A 14,222-nucleotide genomic window follows, 5' to 3' on the forward strand; every position below is an offset into this window, starting at 1 on the left:
ACAGGCAGCGGACCTGCATCCAGTCAGAGTAGAGAGAGAAGAGTTTGAAGCTAATGAAGAACAAACAGATGAAAAAAATCTGCTGATGATTCTACCCTGGATTAAAAAGCAGGATATACATTTACTTTAAATACAACTTTTAAAGGTATAGAGGACGATCTTTTATTTCTGGGTGGATCGTCTAAATAAGTGGTCCTCCTAATTGTCAATCGTTCTGATGATATGTTTACGTAAAGACGTCCTACGACCAACGGGGAGCAAAAAGCAGTGATCATCTCTCTGAACGGTCAGTTAACTGAGTTTGCTATAAAATCCACTATATAGTCCCCGCTCTACAGTATATAGTGATTGAGGGATTTAGGCCGGATGTTCGGACACAGTAAGCCTGTATGAGCTATGAGAAAAGAAACTTTTAAACAGAGCGTGCACGAGGAGAAATGTGCTCATGCTCATGCTCTCGCAGGTGCATTTTAGAAAAGTCTTGAAAATCCTCCACAATACCTTTAAAAAAGATTTTTTTTTAAATAATGACCTAATTACCACACACACATGAATGTGCCTCTGATTACAGTCCTTTTGCCGAATTAGACGTATGAAGCGTGGATTCCGAGACAGGGATCCTAAACCTACCTAGATGAGGCCGTCCACCTAAACATCCAGCTGAACAAGGAGAGCAAAGATCAGAGATACAGCCAAGAGGCTCATGGTGACTCTGAAGGTCCACAGACGACCAATGTAGCGAGAAGAAAGGCATTGAAAGTAATAGTCCATTTTGATGATGGAAACTCAGCTAACATGCAGAAGAAGTTGCTTTGGTTTTGACGACAACGAAATTGATCCATTTGACCAAAATGCTTAATGTTATGTGTGGACAAGAAGTGACCGTGCACATCACTGGGATTCATGTGTTAGAACGGCCCAGTCAAAGTCCAGATCTAAACCCAATTAGAATCTGTGAGAAGATCTGAAAACTGCTGTTCAAACGTTCTCCATCTAAGCTAACTTCAGTTCCTAGATGTGGAAAGCTGGTAGAGACGAACCATAAAAAGATGGTTCCACAAAGTATGAGCCCAGAGGGTCTGAATACTTTTGCATGGGGCTGTTTTCTGTTCATTTGGTAAAATAAAAATAAAATAATGATGCATATTTCAGTTTTGCTTCGCTGTATACCACTTTATGTTTGGTCCTAGGGCTGGGCGATAAAACGAATTCATTCGATTCATTCATGATTTTAAAAGTCCATGATTTGAAATTTTTTGCTATATCGTAAAGGAAGAAGTCTCTTCTTGTGCATTTTTTACTTGCGCCGTTGCTTCCGCCGCCTCCTTACTCGCGCCATGGCCGCTGCCCAATGTGAAGAGTTGGTACCGAGAAAAGACTTGTGTTTCGTAGATTATATGGAAGTGGTTCAGCTTTGACAAGGCCGACGTGGAGCAGACTACAGTAGAGTGCAAGGTTTGTCGGAATGCTGCAAGACTAGCAGCACAACTAACTTGTTTCAGCATCTGCGGCAAAAGGTATGCCACAGAATGGGAGAAGCAATCGCAGCTTTGGGAGTACAGCTTCGGTAGCACGGGCAAAGACAAACACGACAACAACCAGAAAAGACCACAAAACCCTGGCCGCCTCATGTTCCAAAGCAGTGCCGTACGATAAGAAGCAGATGACCGACGCTGTAGCCGTTTATTTAGGGATGGACATGGTGCCCATTTCAACTCAACTCAACTTTATTGTCAAATGTGCTACATGGTAAACATACAACACAGATGAAATTGCAGTCCTCTCAACCCCACGGTGCATAATAAAATATAATGAACCAAGCATAAAATAAAAAAAAAAAATTGAAATAAAAACCTAAGATATAAAAATAAATATAGGTATCTGCTCGGATAACTAAAAATCTAACAATGAACTAGTTTAAATACTAAAAAAGATTACAAATGTGCAGATGGGAAGTGTAACGGTAAATTTTTACAAAGTAGCATTACAGTGGTCCTGATGGATGACTAGTGCAAATAGTCAATGTAAACGACGTAACTGTAACATGTACAGCAAGTATTATTACTGCACAGTACAGTGGCTATAGTGCAAATAATGCAAATGGTAGCATGAGCTGAGTAGCAGTCATGAATGATGCAAATGATGCATATGGCAGAGTAAACTCAGTAGCAGTTCAGATGTATGCAGTGCAAACAGTAGTGCGAACAGTGCAAATAGTGCATAGAGTAGCTGTCCTGATGTGGAGGAAGTAGTGGGGGACGGGGGTATTTGGGTGTCGGGGGGGGCAGGGAGGGAATTGAGCATCCTCACTGCCTGGTGGAAGAAGCTGTCTCTGAACCTACTGGTTCTGGCCCGGAGACTCTGCAGCCTCCTCCCGGACGGCAGCAGGATGAAGACACTGTGGGCGGGGTGGGTGGGTGGGGTCACCTGTGATCCTGGTGGCTCTGCGGGTCAGGCGGGAGTGGTAAATGTCCAATAGAGAGGGGAGGGGGACACCGAGGATCTTCCCAGCTGCTTTCACGGTGCGCTGCAGTGTCTTGCGGCAGGCTGCAGTGCAGGCTCCGTACCACACGGTGATGCTGCTGGTCAGGATACTCTCGATGGTGACCTTGTAGAAGGAGTGCAGGATGGGGGACGGGGCTCTTGCTCTCCTCAGTTTCCGCAGGAAGTAGAGTCTCTGTTGGGCTTTCTTGGCCAGGGACGTGGTGTTGGTGTCCCAGGACAGGTCTTGGGAGATGTGGACACCCAGGAACTTTACACCGTAGAGAAGCCTGGCTTTTTAACATGCTTAAAGTGCGTGATCCAAAATACTTTGCAGAGGTTGCGCTACTAAAACTGTAGAATGAAAAACGACAAGCGCTCTAAAAAAAGTTGGACTCCGCTTTGTTTTTTGCAACTACTATAGACTTCGGTCCGGTCGATCTTTTCAGCCGTATGTGAGTTTTACTGCATTATATCCACGTGAACTGGGCTCTCAACACCTGCTGCTAACAAACCACCTACTTCCCAAAAGATTATTATGATTATTGGATATTATTATATCCCTTATTGACTGTTTGATAAATCGCATTGTTAGGTTTATTATTTATACATCATGTGCATTGTTATTCTGTTAGCCAGATTAGAGAGAGTAGAAGGCCTTCCTTCACATTGTGGATGTCACGGTGTGTACGGAGGTCATCTAATCAGGACAGCCTTCGTGTTTTTAAAAATACACAGGATATGGGAACATCTTGGAGCCGATCTGATAGAGGAGAGCTATCTGTAATCCTTGGGCATGGATGGTGTGTCAGTTTCTGATACGGACAGTTAAACATCCACATCATCCAACACATAGACTCATGAGCTATAAGAAGCAGGTTATGATGTTGTTCGGGGCTCAATCTTTGCCGGACGCTCGCGGACGTGATTTTTGAGCCCACAGCTGTGCAGCTCCAAGCATTTTCTCTGTCCTGGTAACGACCTGATCTGGAATAAACTTGTTTTTATAGTCCTTTTTTATATGGTTCTACCCAGTTTGAGTTAAGAGTAGTAAATAACTTGCTCCCAGGAAAAGAACTTTGAGGAAGCCCCCGAGGCGCAGCGGCTTTTTAGGGGACATAACTTCCTCATTTAACAGCATATTGCAGCAAATGAAGCACTTTTTTTTTTTTTTTTGCACTTGTACTGAATATGCAGGTGTACATTTTTTACTGATAGAAAAAAAAATCACAAAAATTTGTGTAACTTGCACAAGATTTATGTTATGAATATTTAAGATACATTTTTTCTACAATACATTTATTGTGCTAAACATTTGCTACTTTGCACAATATATTTTTGAATTAAGTAAATGTATTTAAAAATACATGCATGTCGTTTTTAATAAATTAGGAAAACGATGAAGGGGTTTGAACCCTTTCAGAACCAGCTTTAACTCTGACAATCAAAAGAACGAATGGATAAAAAGCTAAATGAATTCCCAGAACATTTACCTTAAAGATGGCCAACAGCACCACTCCGCTGATCAGGCAAATCAGCGTCAGGGAAAACACCACAAAGGACGGAAGGCAACACGTTTTCTTCCATTTCTGACCTGAGGAGTCGGAATGCAGACCATAATATTAGACAGAGGGATGAAAAGAACCATTTCATAACCCTGACAACCACAAAATGTAGAATATTTTAGGTTACGATCCACAGGAAAGAGAAGCAATATTGATCCGCTTAAAGAAGAACTCCCTCCTTTACCACGTTAATCTTCAATATAATCTGAGTTTTGCTGTGGCGACTAAGACGCCATGGTTACCTTTGATCTCATCGTTCATGAAGACCCTGAACAACCTGGTGGCCAGGAAGCCGAACTCCCTCTCACAGGCGTCCGAGAGCGTGGCGATCATCTCAGCCAGGGAGGTCTCCCCGCCAACGCTGGACAGGCGGTTATAGTCGGTGAACAGGAACCTGAGAGGAAGGAGAAAAAGAACGTTAGGTTTTTAACACAAATCAAATGGATTTTATTACAGATTAAATAGTTAGCATCAAATCAATAACCTTAAAGATTCGGATTGTTATGGATTCTACATTTTTATGAGTGTTTGAGTAGAAATCATTTAACCAGCTGTTGTTTATTTAGTGTTTAATCCGAAGCAGTCTGATTCAGCCGTCGCTGCTGCTTTTTCTGACACCTTTTTTCCAAACTTACTGCTCTGTTTGGAGTGAATGTTTTAAGACATAGTACTGGGCCTGCAAACACTTTTATTAATTTATGAAACGGGACAGCTGAGGGAGCCTCAAACTGCGTGTTTCTGAGCCGATCACCTGACAGGCAGGGCCCGGGTCGTCTGCTCAGGAAGCTCCAGCGGGTTGACAAACATCAGTTTGAGCAGCAGCTCCATGTAGCCGATCTGACGGGCCAGACGGGTGCTGATGACCCACGCCCAGCGCCAGCTTTCCCTCTCACGCCGGCTTCCGAAGTACACCAACACTGAAACAAAGGAAGATCCAAACAGGATGAGCCTAAAGAGAAAAACTGGCTCAACTAATTGATTTTTTAAAAATTTGTTCTGTATTAATGTGTTGGAAATACAGTAGCAGCCATTCAAAATTTCCCCATTTTCAATGATGGGCCATTAGCTGGTTCCCTTCAGTTCCTTTTTAAACATCAATATTTGCACTAAAATATTATTTTTGTCATGATTTGTGGACATTAAGATCTGATTTTTTTTCCTCAGAATTCTGACCTTAATTTCAGAATTCTAACTTTAATCTTAGAATTCTGACTTTAATTTCAGAATTCTGACTTTTTTTCCCTCAGAATTCTGACTTTAATCTCAGAATTCTGACTTTAATCTAAGAATTCTAACTTTAATCTCAGAATTCTGACTTTAATCTCAGAATTCCAACTTTAATCTTAGAATTCTGACTTTAATTTCAGAATTCTGACTTTAATCTAAGAATTCTAACTTTAATCTCAGAATTCTGACTTTAATCTAAGAATTCTGACTTTAATCTAAGAATTCTAACTTTAATCTCAGAATTCTAACTTTAATCTCAGAATTCTAACTTTAATCTCAGAATTCTAACTTTAATCTCAGAATTCTAACTTTAATCTCAGAATTCTGACTTTAATCTAAGAATTCTAACTTTAATCTCAGAATTCTGACTTTAATCTCAGAATTCTGACTTTAATCTAAGAATTCTAACTTTAATCTCAGAATTCTGACTTTAATCTCAGAATTCTAACTTTAATCTTAGAATTCTGACTTTAATTTCAGAATTCTGACTTTTTTTTCCTCAGAATTCTGACTTTAATCTCAGAATTCTAACTTTAATCTCAGAATTCTAACTTTAATCTCAGAATTCTAACTTTAATCTCAGAATTCTGACTTTAATCTAAGAATTCTAACTTTAATCTCAGAATTCTAACTTTAATCTAAGAATTCTAACTTTAATTTCAGAATTCTAACTTTAATTTCAGAATTCTAACTTTAATCTCAGAATTCTGACTTTAATTTCAGAATTCTGACTTTAATCTAAGAATTCTAACTTTAATTTCAGAATTCTAACTTTAATTTCAGAATTCTAACTTTAATCTCAGAATTCTGACTTTAATTTCAGAATTCTAACTTTAATCTTAGAATTCTGACTTTAATTGCAGAATTCTGACTTTAATCTAAGAATTCTAACTTTAATCTTAGAATTCTGACTTTAATTGCAGAATTCTGACTTTAATCTAAGAATTCTAACTTTAATCTTAGAATTCTGACTTTAATCTAAGAATTCTAACTTTAATCTTAGAATTCTGACTTTAATTTCAGAATTCTGACTTTTTTTCCTCAGAATTCTGACTTTAATCTCAGATTTCTAACTTTAATCTTAGAATTCTGACTTTAATTGCAGAATTCTGACTTTAATCTCAGAATTCTAACTTTAATCTTAGAATTCTGACTTTAATTTCAGAATTCTGACTTTAATCTCAGAATTCTAACTTTAATCTCAGAATTCTGACTTTAATCTAAGAATTCTAACTTTAATCTTAGAATTCTGACTTTAATTTCAGAATTCTGACTTTAATCTCAGAATTCTAACTTTAATCTCAGAATTCTGACTTTAATCTAAGAATTCTAACTTTAATCTCAGAATTCTGACTTTAATCTAAGAATTCTAACTTTAATCTTAGAATTCTGACTGTAATTTCAGAATTCTGACTTTTTTTCCTCAGAATTCTGACTTTAATCTCAGATTTCTAACTTTAATCTTAGAATTCTGACTTAATTTCAGAATTCTGACTTTAATTTCAGAATTCTGACTTTAATCTCAGAATTCTAACTTTAATCTTAGAATTCTGACCTTAATCTCAGAATTTTGGATCTTAATGTAGATGGGCACCATGAAGGAAGAGATGTGGAGCACTCAGCTTCACTGACAAAGATGTGAGTTATTTGAGGTGGCCAGTAACACATTGGTGGATAAATGACGGAATTAGGCAACTTTTTACGTGCCTGAGGGGTCCCCTCATTAATGGAGGAGCAGAAGGTCATTAAAACAAGAGAGCTAGTCTCTAAAACAGACATGGCTATGGCTTGATGCTAACATGTTTGTTAGCTGTCAGAATTCTGAGATTAAAGTCAGAATTCTGACTTTTTTCCCATATTAAACTGAAATAAAATTTAAAAATCAGTTTACTTTTTTTTTTTTTTTTCAGTGGCCCTAATGTTCTTCCGTACTGCAGTGGCTGGAAGTTGGAGGGAATTTTGCTGGGAGTTGCAGGGAAGTGGGCTGGCGTTTGACTGGGAAGGGCCATTATGAAGGAAAAGGGCAGCATTATGAGAGCAAAGAAAATTGTAGAAGTAGGGAAGGGAGCTCATATTTCCTGGGTTATAGCACCCTCTAGTGATCATAATATGGTATTAAGATTGAATACTGAAGTTAGAAGAGCTAGGGTAGTTTTTAAAACCAAAAACTTTAAACACGTGAAGTAATTTCCAAAGAAATTCACATGTTTAATTCAAAGCATTTTGCAGAACTGCAACTTAGGTGAAAACTTTAAGTTTAGTTCAGAGTAACTGATTACAGTAATTTAAAACTGCCAATTTGTGTTTAGCTTTTGTATTGGATACATTTAGTAATGCTTACAATTCACATCAAGTACTGTTATTTAGGTTACTGGATACGTTTTTGCCTCGGTTATTCTGTAAAACAGTTATTTATCTCAACCCAAGACAAAAATGATTTCATTGCCATTTGTAGAAGGAGGCGACACCCTTTTACTTTCACCGTCTAAATGCTGAATGAAGAGAAAAGTTTGGAAGAAACGTGAAGTTAAGGGATTTAAACATTTAACACAACAGAGAAAGTGCACATTTCTGGGCTGGCATTAACATTTATATTTTTATCTCCAAACCAGTTCTTCGTTTGTAAAAAAAAACATTTCTTTACGTTGACCTTTTATTTAAAAAAAAGCGTGGTTGTGATGTCATATGATAATCAGGTCCAAGGAATCTAACTCAACATTTCCAGCTTGTTTATCTCCTCACCAAAGAAGATGTAAAGCAGGGCCAGGAGGCTGAGGGAGACGGCAATCGCCAGCTTGGGATCAACGGTAAAACCCAGGACGATGGCCACCGAGCCACAGAGGAGCAGCGCCAGGAGGACCACGAGCCAGGAGAACTGGAACAGAGGCTCGATCTGCTGGCCTGCAAAGGTCTTCATCTCATCTGACGAACACGAGGAAAGAAACAAAACAATAAGGCCAATTGTTTAATAAAACTCTCAGGAGGATTTATTGATTTTACTCACCCTCAAGCTTTTTAAGGAGGAAGGATTTTCCACTGCCCCACTGGGCGTACAGGCCAACGCAGATGGGCGGCTGCATGGTGGGCTCGCTGAGGATGTCAGCCAGAGCGCTGCTGTACAAGTCATATCCCAGCATGTCTCCATCCGATTCGGTTGGGGAGAGGTGCTCTGAGAGAAAAGAGGAAAAAGGTTCAGTCTCCCAACAGCAGGGAGGACTTTAGCTTTCAAATAGAAAAGACGGTTCCCACTGGCTCCGAATATCTGCGTCAGGATGCTTTTCTGGTGGGTGCAGTCGATGTTGTACGGCGTCTCCCCAGCTTTGTTGGGGCGGTACAGGAGGCGGCCATCTTTTGGGTTCCTAAGCAGCAGCTCGGCCAACTTTCGGCTTCGTCCACGGATGGCGATGTGGAGGGCAGTGTCTCCTTTCTGGACAGAGACACGCTTACTGCAGGACTAAACAGACTCCATGTAATGATGCTTTAGTGTTTGCTGAACGGTACCCTGTCCACTTCAGACACTTTGGCTCCTTTATCCAGCAGCAGCTCCACTATCTCTATGTTCCTCATTTTTGTGGCTTTAATAAGCGGCGTCTCTCCTTCCTAAAAGATAAAAAAGAACATTTGCATCCAATTCAAACCACTTTTAAGTTTTTAACTTCTGCAGTAAAGACAATTCTATAGTTTTACAAAAAGTGGCAGTAGAATTTCCTCTTATAATGTAAAAAGATTTTAGAGGAAAGGTGGATCTTTTTCTCTTCATTGATCCATTATAGCCTACTGTGAGAACATATTTCATAGCTTTGGACAGATCTTCTATTTCATGCCGTTAAGATATTCAGACGGCAGCAGTGAGACCTTTTAAGTCAAGCGAATTCTCCCATTTCTCTTCAGTCTTACATTTTTACACTGGATCTCTACTGATTTCAGAGTCTGTTTTAAAATCCCTGTCTTTGCCTGCAGGGCTCTAAATAGCCAGACTCTGGATTATTTAAAGGTATGGTGGAGGATTTTCCAGGAAATTTGAAAAGACCCGCCGTCCCCATTAAAAATAAAAAATAAAAAAAACGCACAGGCAAAACCCTTTACCTGCTCCCGAGAGGAAATGCCCATTAAACACGTGCAAGAGCGTGCATGAGCCCATTTCTCCTGAAGGATAGATCTCATCTCAACCATATCTATATATAAAAAGTTTCCCCGCAAAAAAAGACTTCTGGTACTTTAAATAAATTATGACATGCTTGTATGGAGATGTTTGCAGGGTAAATAAGGATCTGTGGCCACAATTTAACTACTAACGAAGCAAATTACAAAAGAAGTTATAAATATATAGAGGTAGATAACTTTTACTAGCAGTGATGTGAAATGCATTTCTCCAAACTTTACCTGTTGAGTAAAAACTTTGTAACCGAGGCATCAGTGCCTGACCTGAGCTTTAAATATACGCATTAGCGTGAAAGAATCTCCCAAAAAAACTCTGATTTGTTTCTCTACTCTGAGCCCTTTCTCTTCTTCTCATAAACGTCGTAGACACTCTTTCTCTTACGACCCTCGGCCATTTTTAAAGAACGGCGGTGGGAAAGGTGAGCTTTAATGACTGTCTGAAACTGTAGCTCACCGCATCAAAGTGCGCATGCGCAGGGAAAGGTAGCTAACTGGGGACGAGAGCGAAGGACAACCTTACGTAAACATATCACCAAAAGGCTTGACAATTAGGAGGACCACTTATTTAGATTATCCACCTGGAAAAAGAACGTCCTCCACTATACCTATAAGTCAGTGTTTACCTAAACACTCAAAGCCAAAACTTCAGCTAAACTTCCTCAAGAGGGGGAACTCATGTGGGCAGGGATTCTCCCTCTGTGGCTCCTAAACAGCCGACCACAGCAAGAGCTTAGTGTGTGTCTCTGAAAGCTGCTTGATAATTAATTCTACTTTGTTTCTTACAAATGGATTGAATGTTGTTCAATTATTGCTGCTAAGAATGTGTTTGTAAATACATATTTAAAAAAAAATGCATCCAGAAAAGAAATTATGAAAATTTTCAGATTTTTTTTTATTTCTAGATTTTCTTTCCTAACTTTACCTTTTAAACCTGTGTTGTTGTTTTTTCAAAATTCCCTTTTTGGATCCCATTCTCTTCAGTTCAAACCTCTCTTAATAACACTCCCTCTTCACCGATACAAATGCTGTGGCTAACATCTAGCGGACCGTTAGAACTGGCCGCAGTCGAAGCCCATGGGCTCGCTGCCGCAGCACTATGGCCTCTAGGGTCGGGCCCCTTTCGGCCTTGGCCCCTTGGGGCTCAGGCTCCGGGTACTCTCTTCTGCCCTTCTCTGGGGATTGCTGCCATCCCTATGTCTGCCCTCCTTGTGTCCCAGTGATCTGGGATGCCTCTGGATATCTGGGGCTCGCATTGCCTCTTTATCCATCCTGGGCCCTGTAGGGCGAGTCTGGGGCCGCCCACGCCTGCTGTTAAGCATAAATTCCTTCTGAAGAAGCTTTGTAAATGCTTAATGCTTGGTATGTATGCATGCTCATGCATACATACCAAGGGAGTTTGATTCCAGGTGTTCACGGATCCAGCTACAGCTACAGATATACACCACCCTGAATAATATTGTCTAATCTCCACAGGTTTTGCCTTCGACACACATGAGGATATAAAGAATACCCGCTGCTCTGGAAGATTTTTCTTGAGGTTTACTTTGGTCGGCTGTCTTCTTGTTGCCGTTTTCTTTCCCTCTCATCACATACAGGAATTGAAGCAGACTTTTAGGTGTTGCTGTTTATCTTCTGTGTCTATTTCTGCTGTTTTGTTTGATTTTCTCTTTACATTCACTCGTTCCTTTCTATCTCTCTCTCTCTCTCCCGTTAGTTATTATCCCCTCTTTTTTTCACCTCCCTTTCCATCTCTTGTATTTGATAAAACTTTTTTAATGAAGGAAATTTTTTTCCTTCAAAATGTAATTTCTGGATTGCATTTGATTCAGTTTTACAAACTGACTTCATATTTACACAGGAAAGAAATACTGAAACACAAACAATCCAGAAAAGGAAACCTTCCAACCTAAAACTGGGGTCAGATTTAGTATAATAGGGGCATTAACTGGGAAAAACAAAGTTTTCTTTTTTCTGAAAAAATATAACATATATACCGTATTTTCCCGACCATAAGGCGCACCGTACTAAAAGGCGCAGTCTCAGTTATGTGTGCCATTTCTGTATTTAACACACACATAAGGCGCACCGGATTATAGGGCGCGGGTTTTATATACCGGTACATGTCTACTACTACGTTTAAACACCTCTACTGCGTATTTAAAAATAGAGCGGGAGCAAAACTGAGTATGTTTGTGCTTTATTCATGTATTTATTACAAAGTATTAATCAAACCCATCAAAATCATCTTCCTCTGTTTCTGCCACACTTTTTTTTTTATTTTTTTTTTATTGTTATTTTTTTTTATTGAGCATCAGTGGTACAATCTATAATTTCCATACAAGAGGCATGATACTCATATTTATATTTTAACCCCCCCATCCCGACAACCGTTTGGACACCAATCTAGCAGGAGTAGGTAGTTAAAAGTAATACAAAAATAGACAATAGCTAAAAAAATAAAAGAATAAAAAAATAAATAAAATTAGATAAATAAATAAATAGGGGACATATACATATATACACATGTATACATGCACACCTACATATACCCGTACTTATACATATATATATATATAAAATATTGATTAAATAAAAAAAATAAAAAATAAAAAAAAAATAAAAAAAAAATAATAATAATAGTAAACTAAAATAAATAAATAAATTATCGTAATAATAAATGAGAGTAATGAAATATATGGATAAAAAAAAAAAAAAAAAAAAAAAAAAAAAAATTATAATAATCAGTTTTACATACATATATACATCAAGATATGCACGCACGCAAGTATACATAACGAACATTTATCTCAGTTCTCCAGCACCAAGACTGTGCACCTCACCGGTAATGGTACACATGGGTTGAATGCAAATCACATATACAAACTCAGAAGGACTGGCAGAGGGTATTTAAGTGGGCACAGTTTTAAGTTTACATATACACTATATTGCCAAAAGTATTTGCTCACCCATCCAAATTATTGGAATCAGGTGTTCCAATCACTTCCATGGCCACAGGTGTATAAATTCAAGCACCTAGGCATGCAGACTGTTTTTACAAACATTTGTGAAAGAATGGGTCGCTCTCAGGAGCTCAGTGAATTCCAGCGTGGAACTGTGATAGGATGCCACCTGTGCAACAAATCCAGTCGTGAAATTTCCTCGCTCCTAAATATTCCACAGTCAACTGTCAGCTGTATTATAAGAAAATGGAAGTGTTTGGGAACGACAGCAACTCAGCCACGAAGTGGTAGGCCACGTAAACTGACGGAGCGGGGTCAGCGGATGCTGACGCGCATAGTGCGAAGAGGTCGCCAACTTTCTGCAGAGTCAATCACTACAGACCTCCAAACTTCATGTGGCCTTCAGATTAGCTCAAGAACAGTGCGCAGAGAGCTTCATGGAATGGGTTTCCATGGTCGAGCAGCTGCATCCAAGCCATACATCAACAAGTGCAATGCAAAGCGTCGGATGCGGTGGTGTAAAGCACGCCGCCACTGGACTCTAGAGCAGTGGAGACGCGTTCTCTGGAGTGACGAATCGCGCTTCTCCATCTGGCAATCTGATGGACGGGTCTGGGTTTGGCGGTTGCCAGGAGAACGGTACTTGTCTGACTGCATTGTGCCAAGTGTAAAGTTTGGTGGAGGGGGGATTATGGTGTGGGGTTGTTTTTCAGGAGCTGGGCTTGGCCCCTTAGTTCCAGTGAAAGGAACTCTGAATGCTTCAGCATACCAAGACATTTTGGACAATTCCATGCTCCCAACTTTGTGGGAACAGTTTGGAGCTGGCCCCTTCCTCTTCCAACATGACTGTGCACCAGTGCACAAAGCAAGGTCCATAAAGACATGGATGACAGAGTCTGGTGTGGATGAACTTGACTGGCCTGCACAGAGTCCTGACCTCAACCCGATAGAACACCTTTGGGATGAATTAGAGCGGAGACTGAGAGCCAGGCCTTCTCGTCCAACATCAGTGTGCGACCTCACAAATGCGCTTCTGGAAGAATGGTCAAAAATTCCCATAAACACACTCCTAAACCTTGTGGACAGCCTTCCCAGAAGAGTTGAAGCTGTTCTAGCTGCAAAGGGTGGACCGACGTCATATTGAACCCTATGGATTAGGAACGGGATGTCACTTAAGCTCATATGTGAGTCAAGGCAGGTGAGCAAATACTTTTGGCAATATAGTGTATGTGTCAGTAACGGACCCCAGACAGAGAAAAATTTGTCCTTAGATCCCCTTAGAGTATATTTCATTTTCTCTAATTGCATGAAGTGTGTCAGGTCACTAAACCACAAGGACACCTTGGGTGGATTTTTAGATTTCCAGTGCAGTAAGATTCTTCTCCGTGCGAGCAGCGTTGTAAAAGCGATTATGTTTCTATGGCCTTCCCTTAATGTCATATATCTTCCATCTATGGCACCAAATATGGCCATAGCGACGTTGGGTTGAAGGTTAATATTCAATCCTTCTGATAGTGTTTTAAAGATGGTTGACCAGTAGGTTGCCAGGGCTGGGCATGACCAAAACATATGTGTCAAGTCAGCTGGAGTGTTTTGACACCTGTCACATCTTGCATCTATGTTAGGATATATTTTAGCTAGTCTTGATTTGGAATAGTGAATACGATGTAGGACCTTAAATTGTATAATATTAAGCTTAGCACAGAAAGTGCTGCTGTTTACTCTTAATAACGCGTTTTCCCAAGTGTCCTTTTCCAAGTCCTCCCCCAGCTCTTCCACCCAGTCTGCTCTGGTCTTTTCTAGTGTTATGTTTTTAAAAGAGAGTATA

The 14,222-nt window shown here is 39.8% G+C and overlaps 1 protein-coding gene across 8 annotated transcripts in view; it reads right to left on the minus strand.

Annotated features, from left to right (window-relative positions):
* The window catches only part of kidins220a (kinase D-interacting substrate 220a), a 127,182-nt gene that overhangs the window by 73,733 nt on the left and 39,227 nt on the right, over nucleotides 1–14,222 (minus strand). For all 8 annotated transcript variants that reach the window (XM_038306984.1, XM_038306990.1, XM_038306989.1 and 5 more), the window contains 7 exons: nucleotides 8,775–8,873; nucleotides 8,523–8,700; nucleotides 8,278–8,442; nucleotides 8,016–8,195; nucleotides 4,798–4,963; nucleotides 4,289–4,440; nucleotides 3,975–4,075 (listed from right to left, as the gene is read on the minus strand). In XM_038306984.1, coding sequence (XP_038162912.1) covers nucleotides 3,975–4,075; nucleotides 4,289–4,440; nucleotides 4,798–4,963; nucleotides 8,016–8,195; nucleotides 8,278–8,442; nucleotides 8,523–8,700; nucleotides 8,775–8,873 — 1,041 coding nt within the window. The remainder of the gene's footprint in view (nucleotides 1–3,974; nucleotides 4,076–4,288; nucleotides 4,441–4,797; nucleotides 4,964–8,015; nucleotides 8,196–8,277; nucleotides 8,443–8,522; nucleotides 8,701–8,774; nucleotides 8,874–14,222) is intronic.

This window comes from Cyprinodon tularosa, unplaced genomic scaffold (genome assembly GCF_016077235.1).
Source record: "Cyprinodon tularosa strain WSP-4 unplaced genomic scaffold, ASM1607723v1 ctg6, whole genome shotgun sequence".
Taxonomy (NCBI): Eukaryota; Metazoa; Chordata; class Actinopteri; order Cyprinodontiformes; family Cyprinodontidae; genus Cyprinodon; species Cyprinodon tularosa.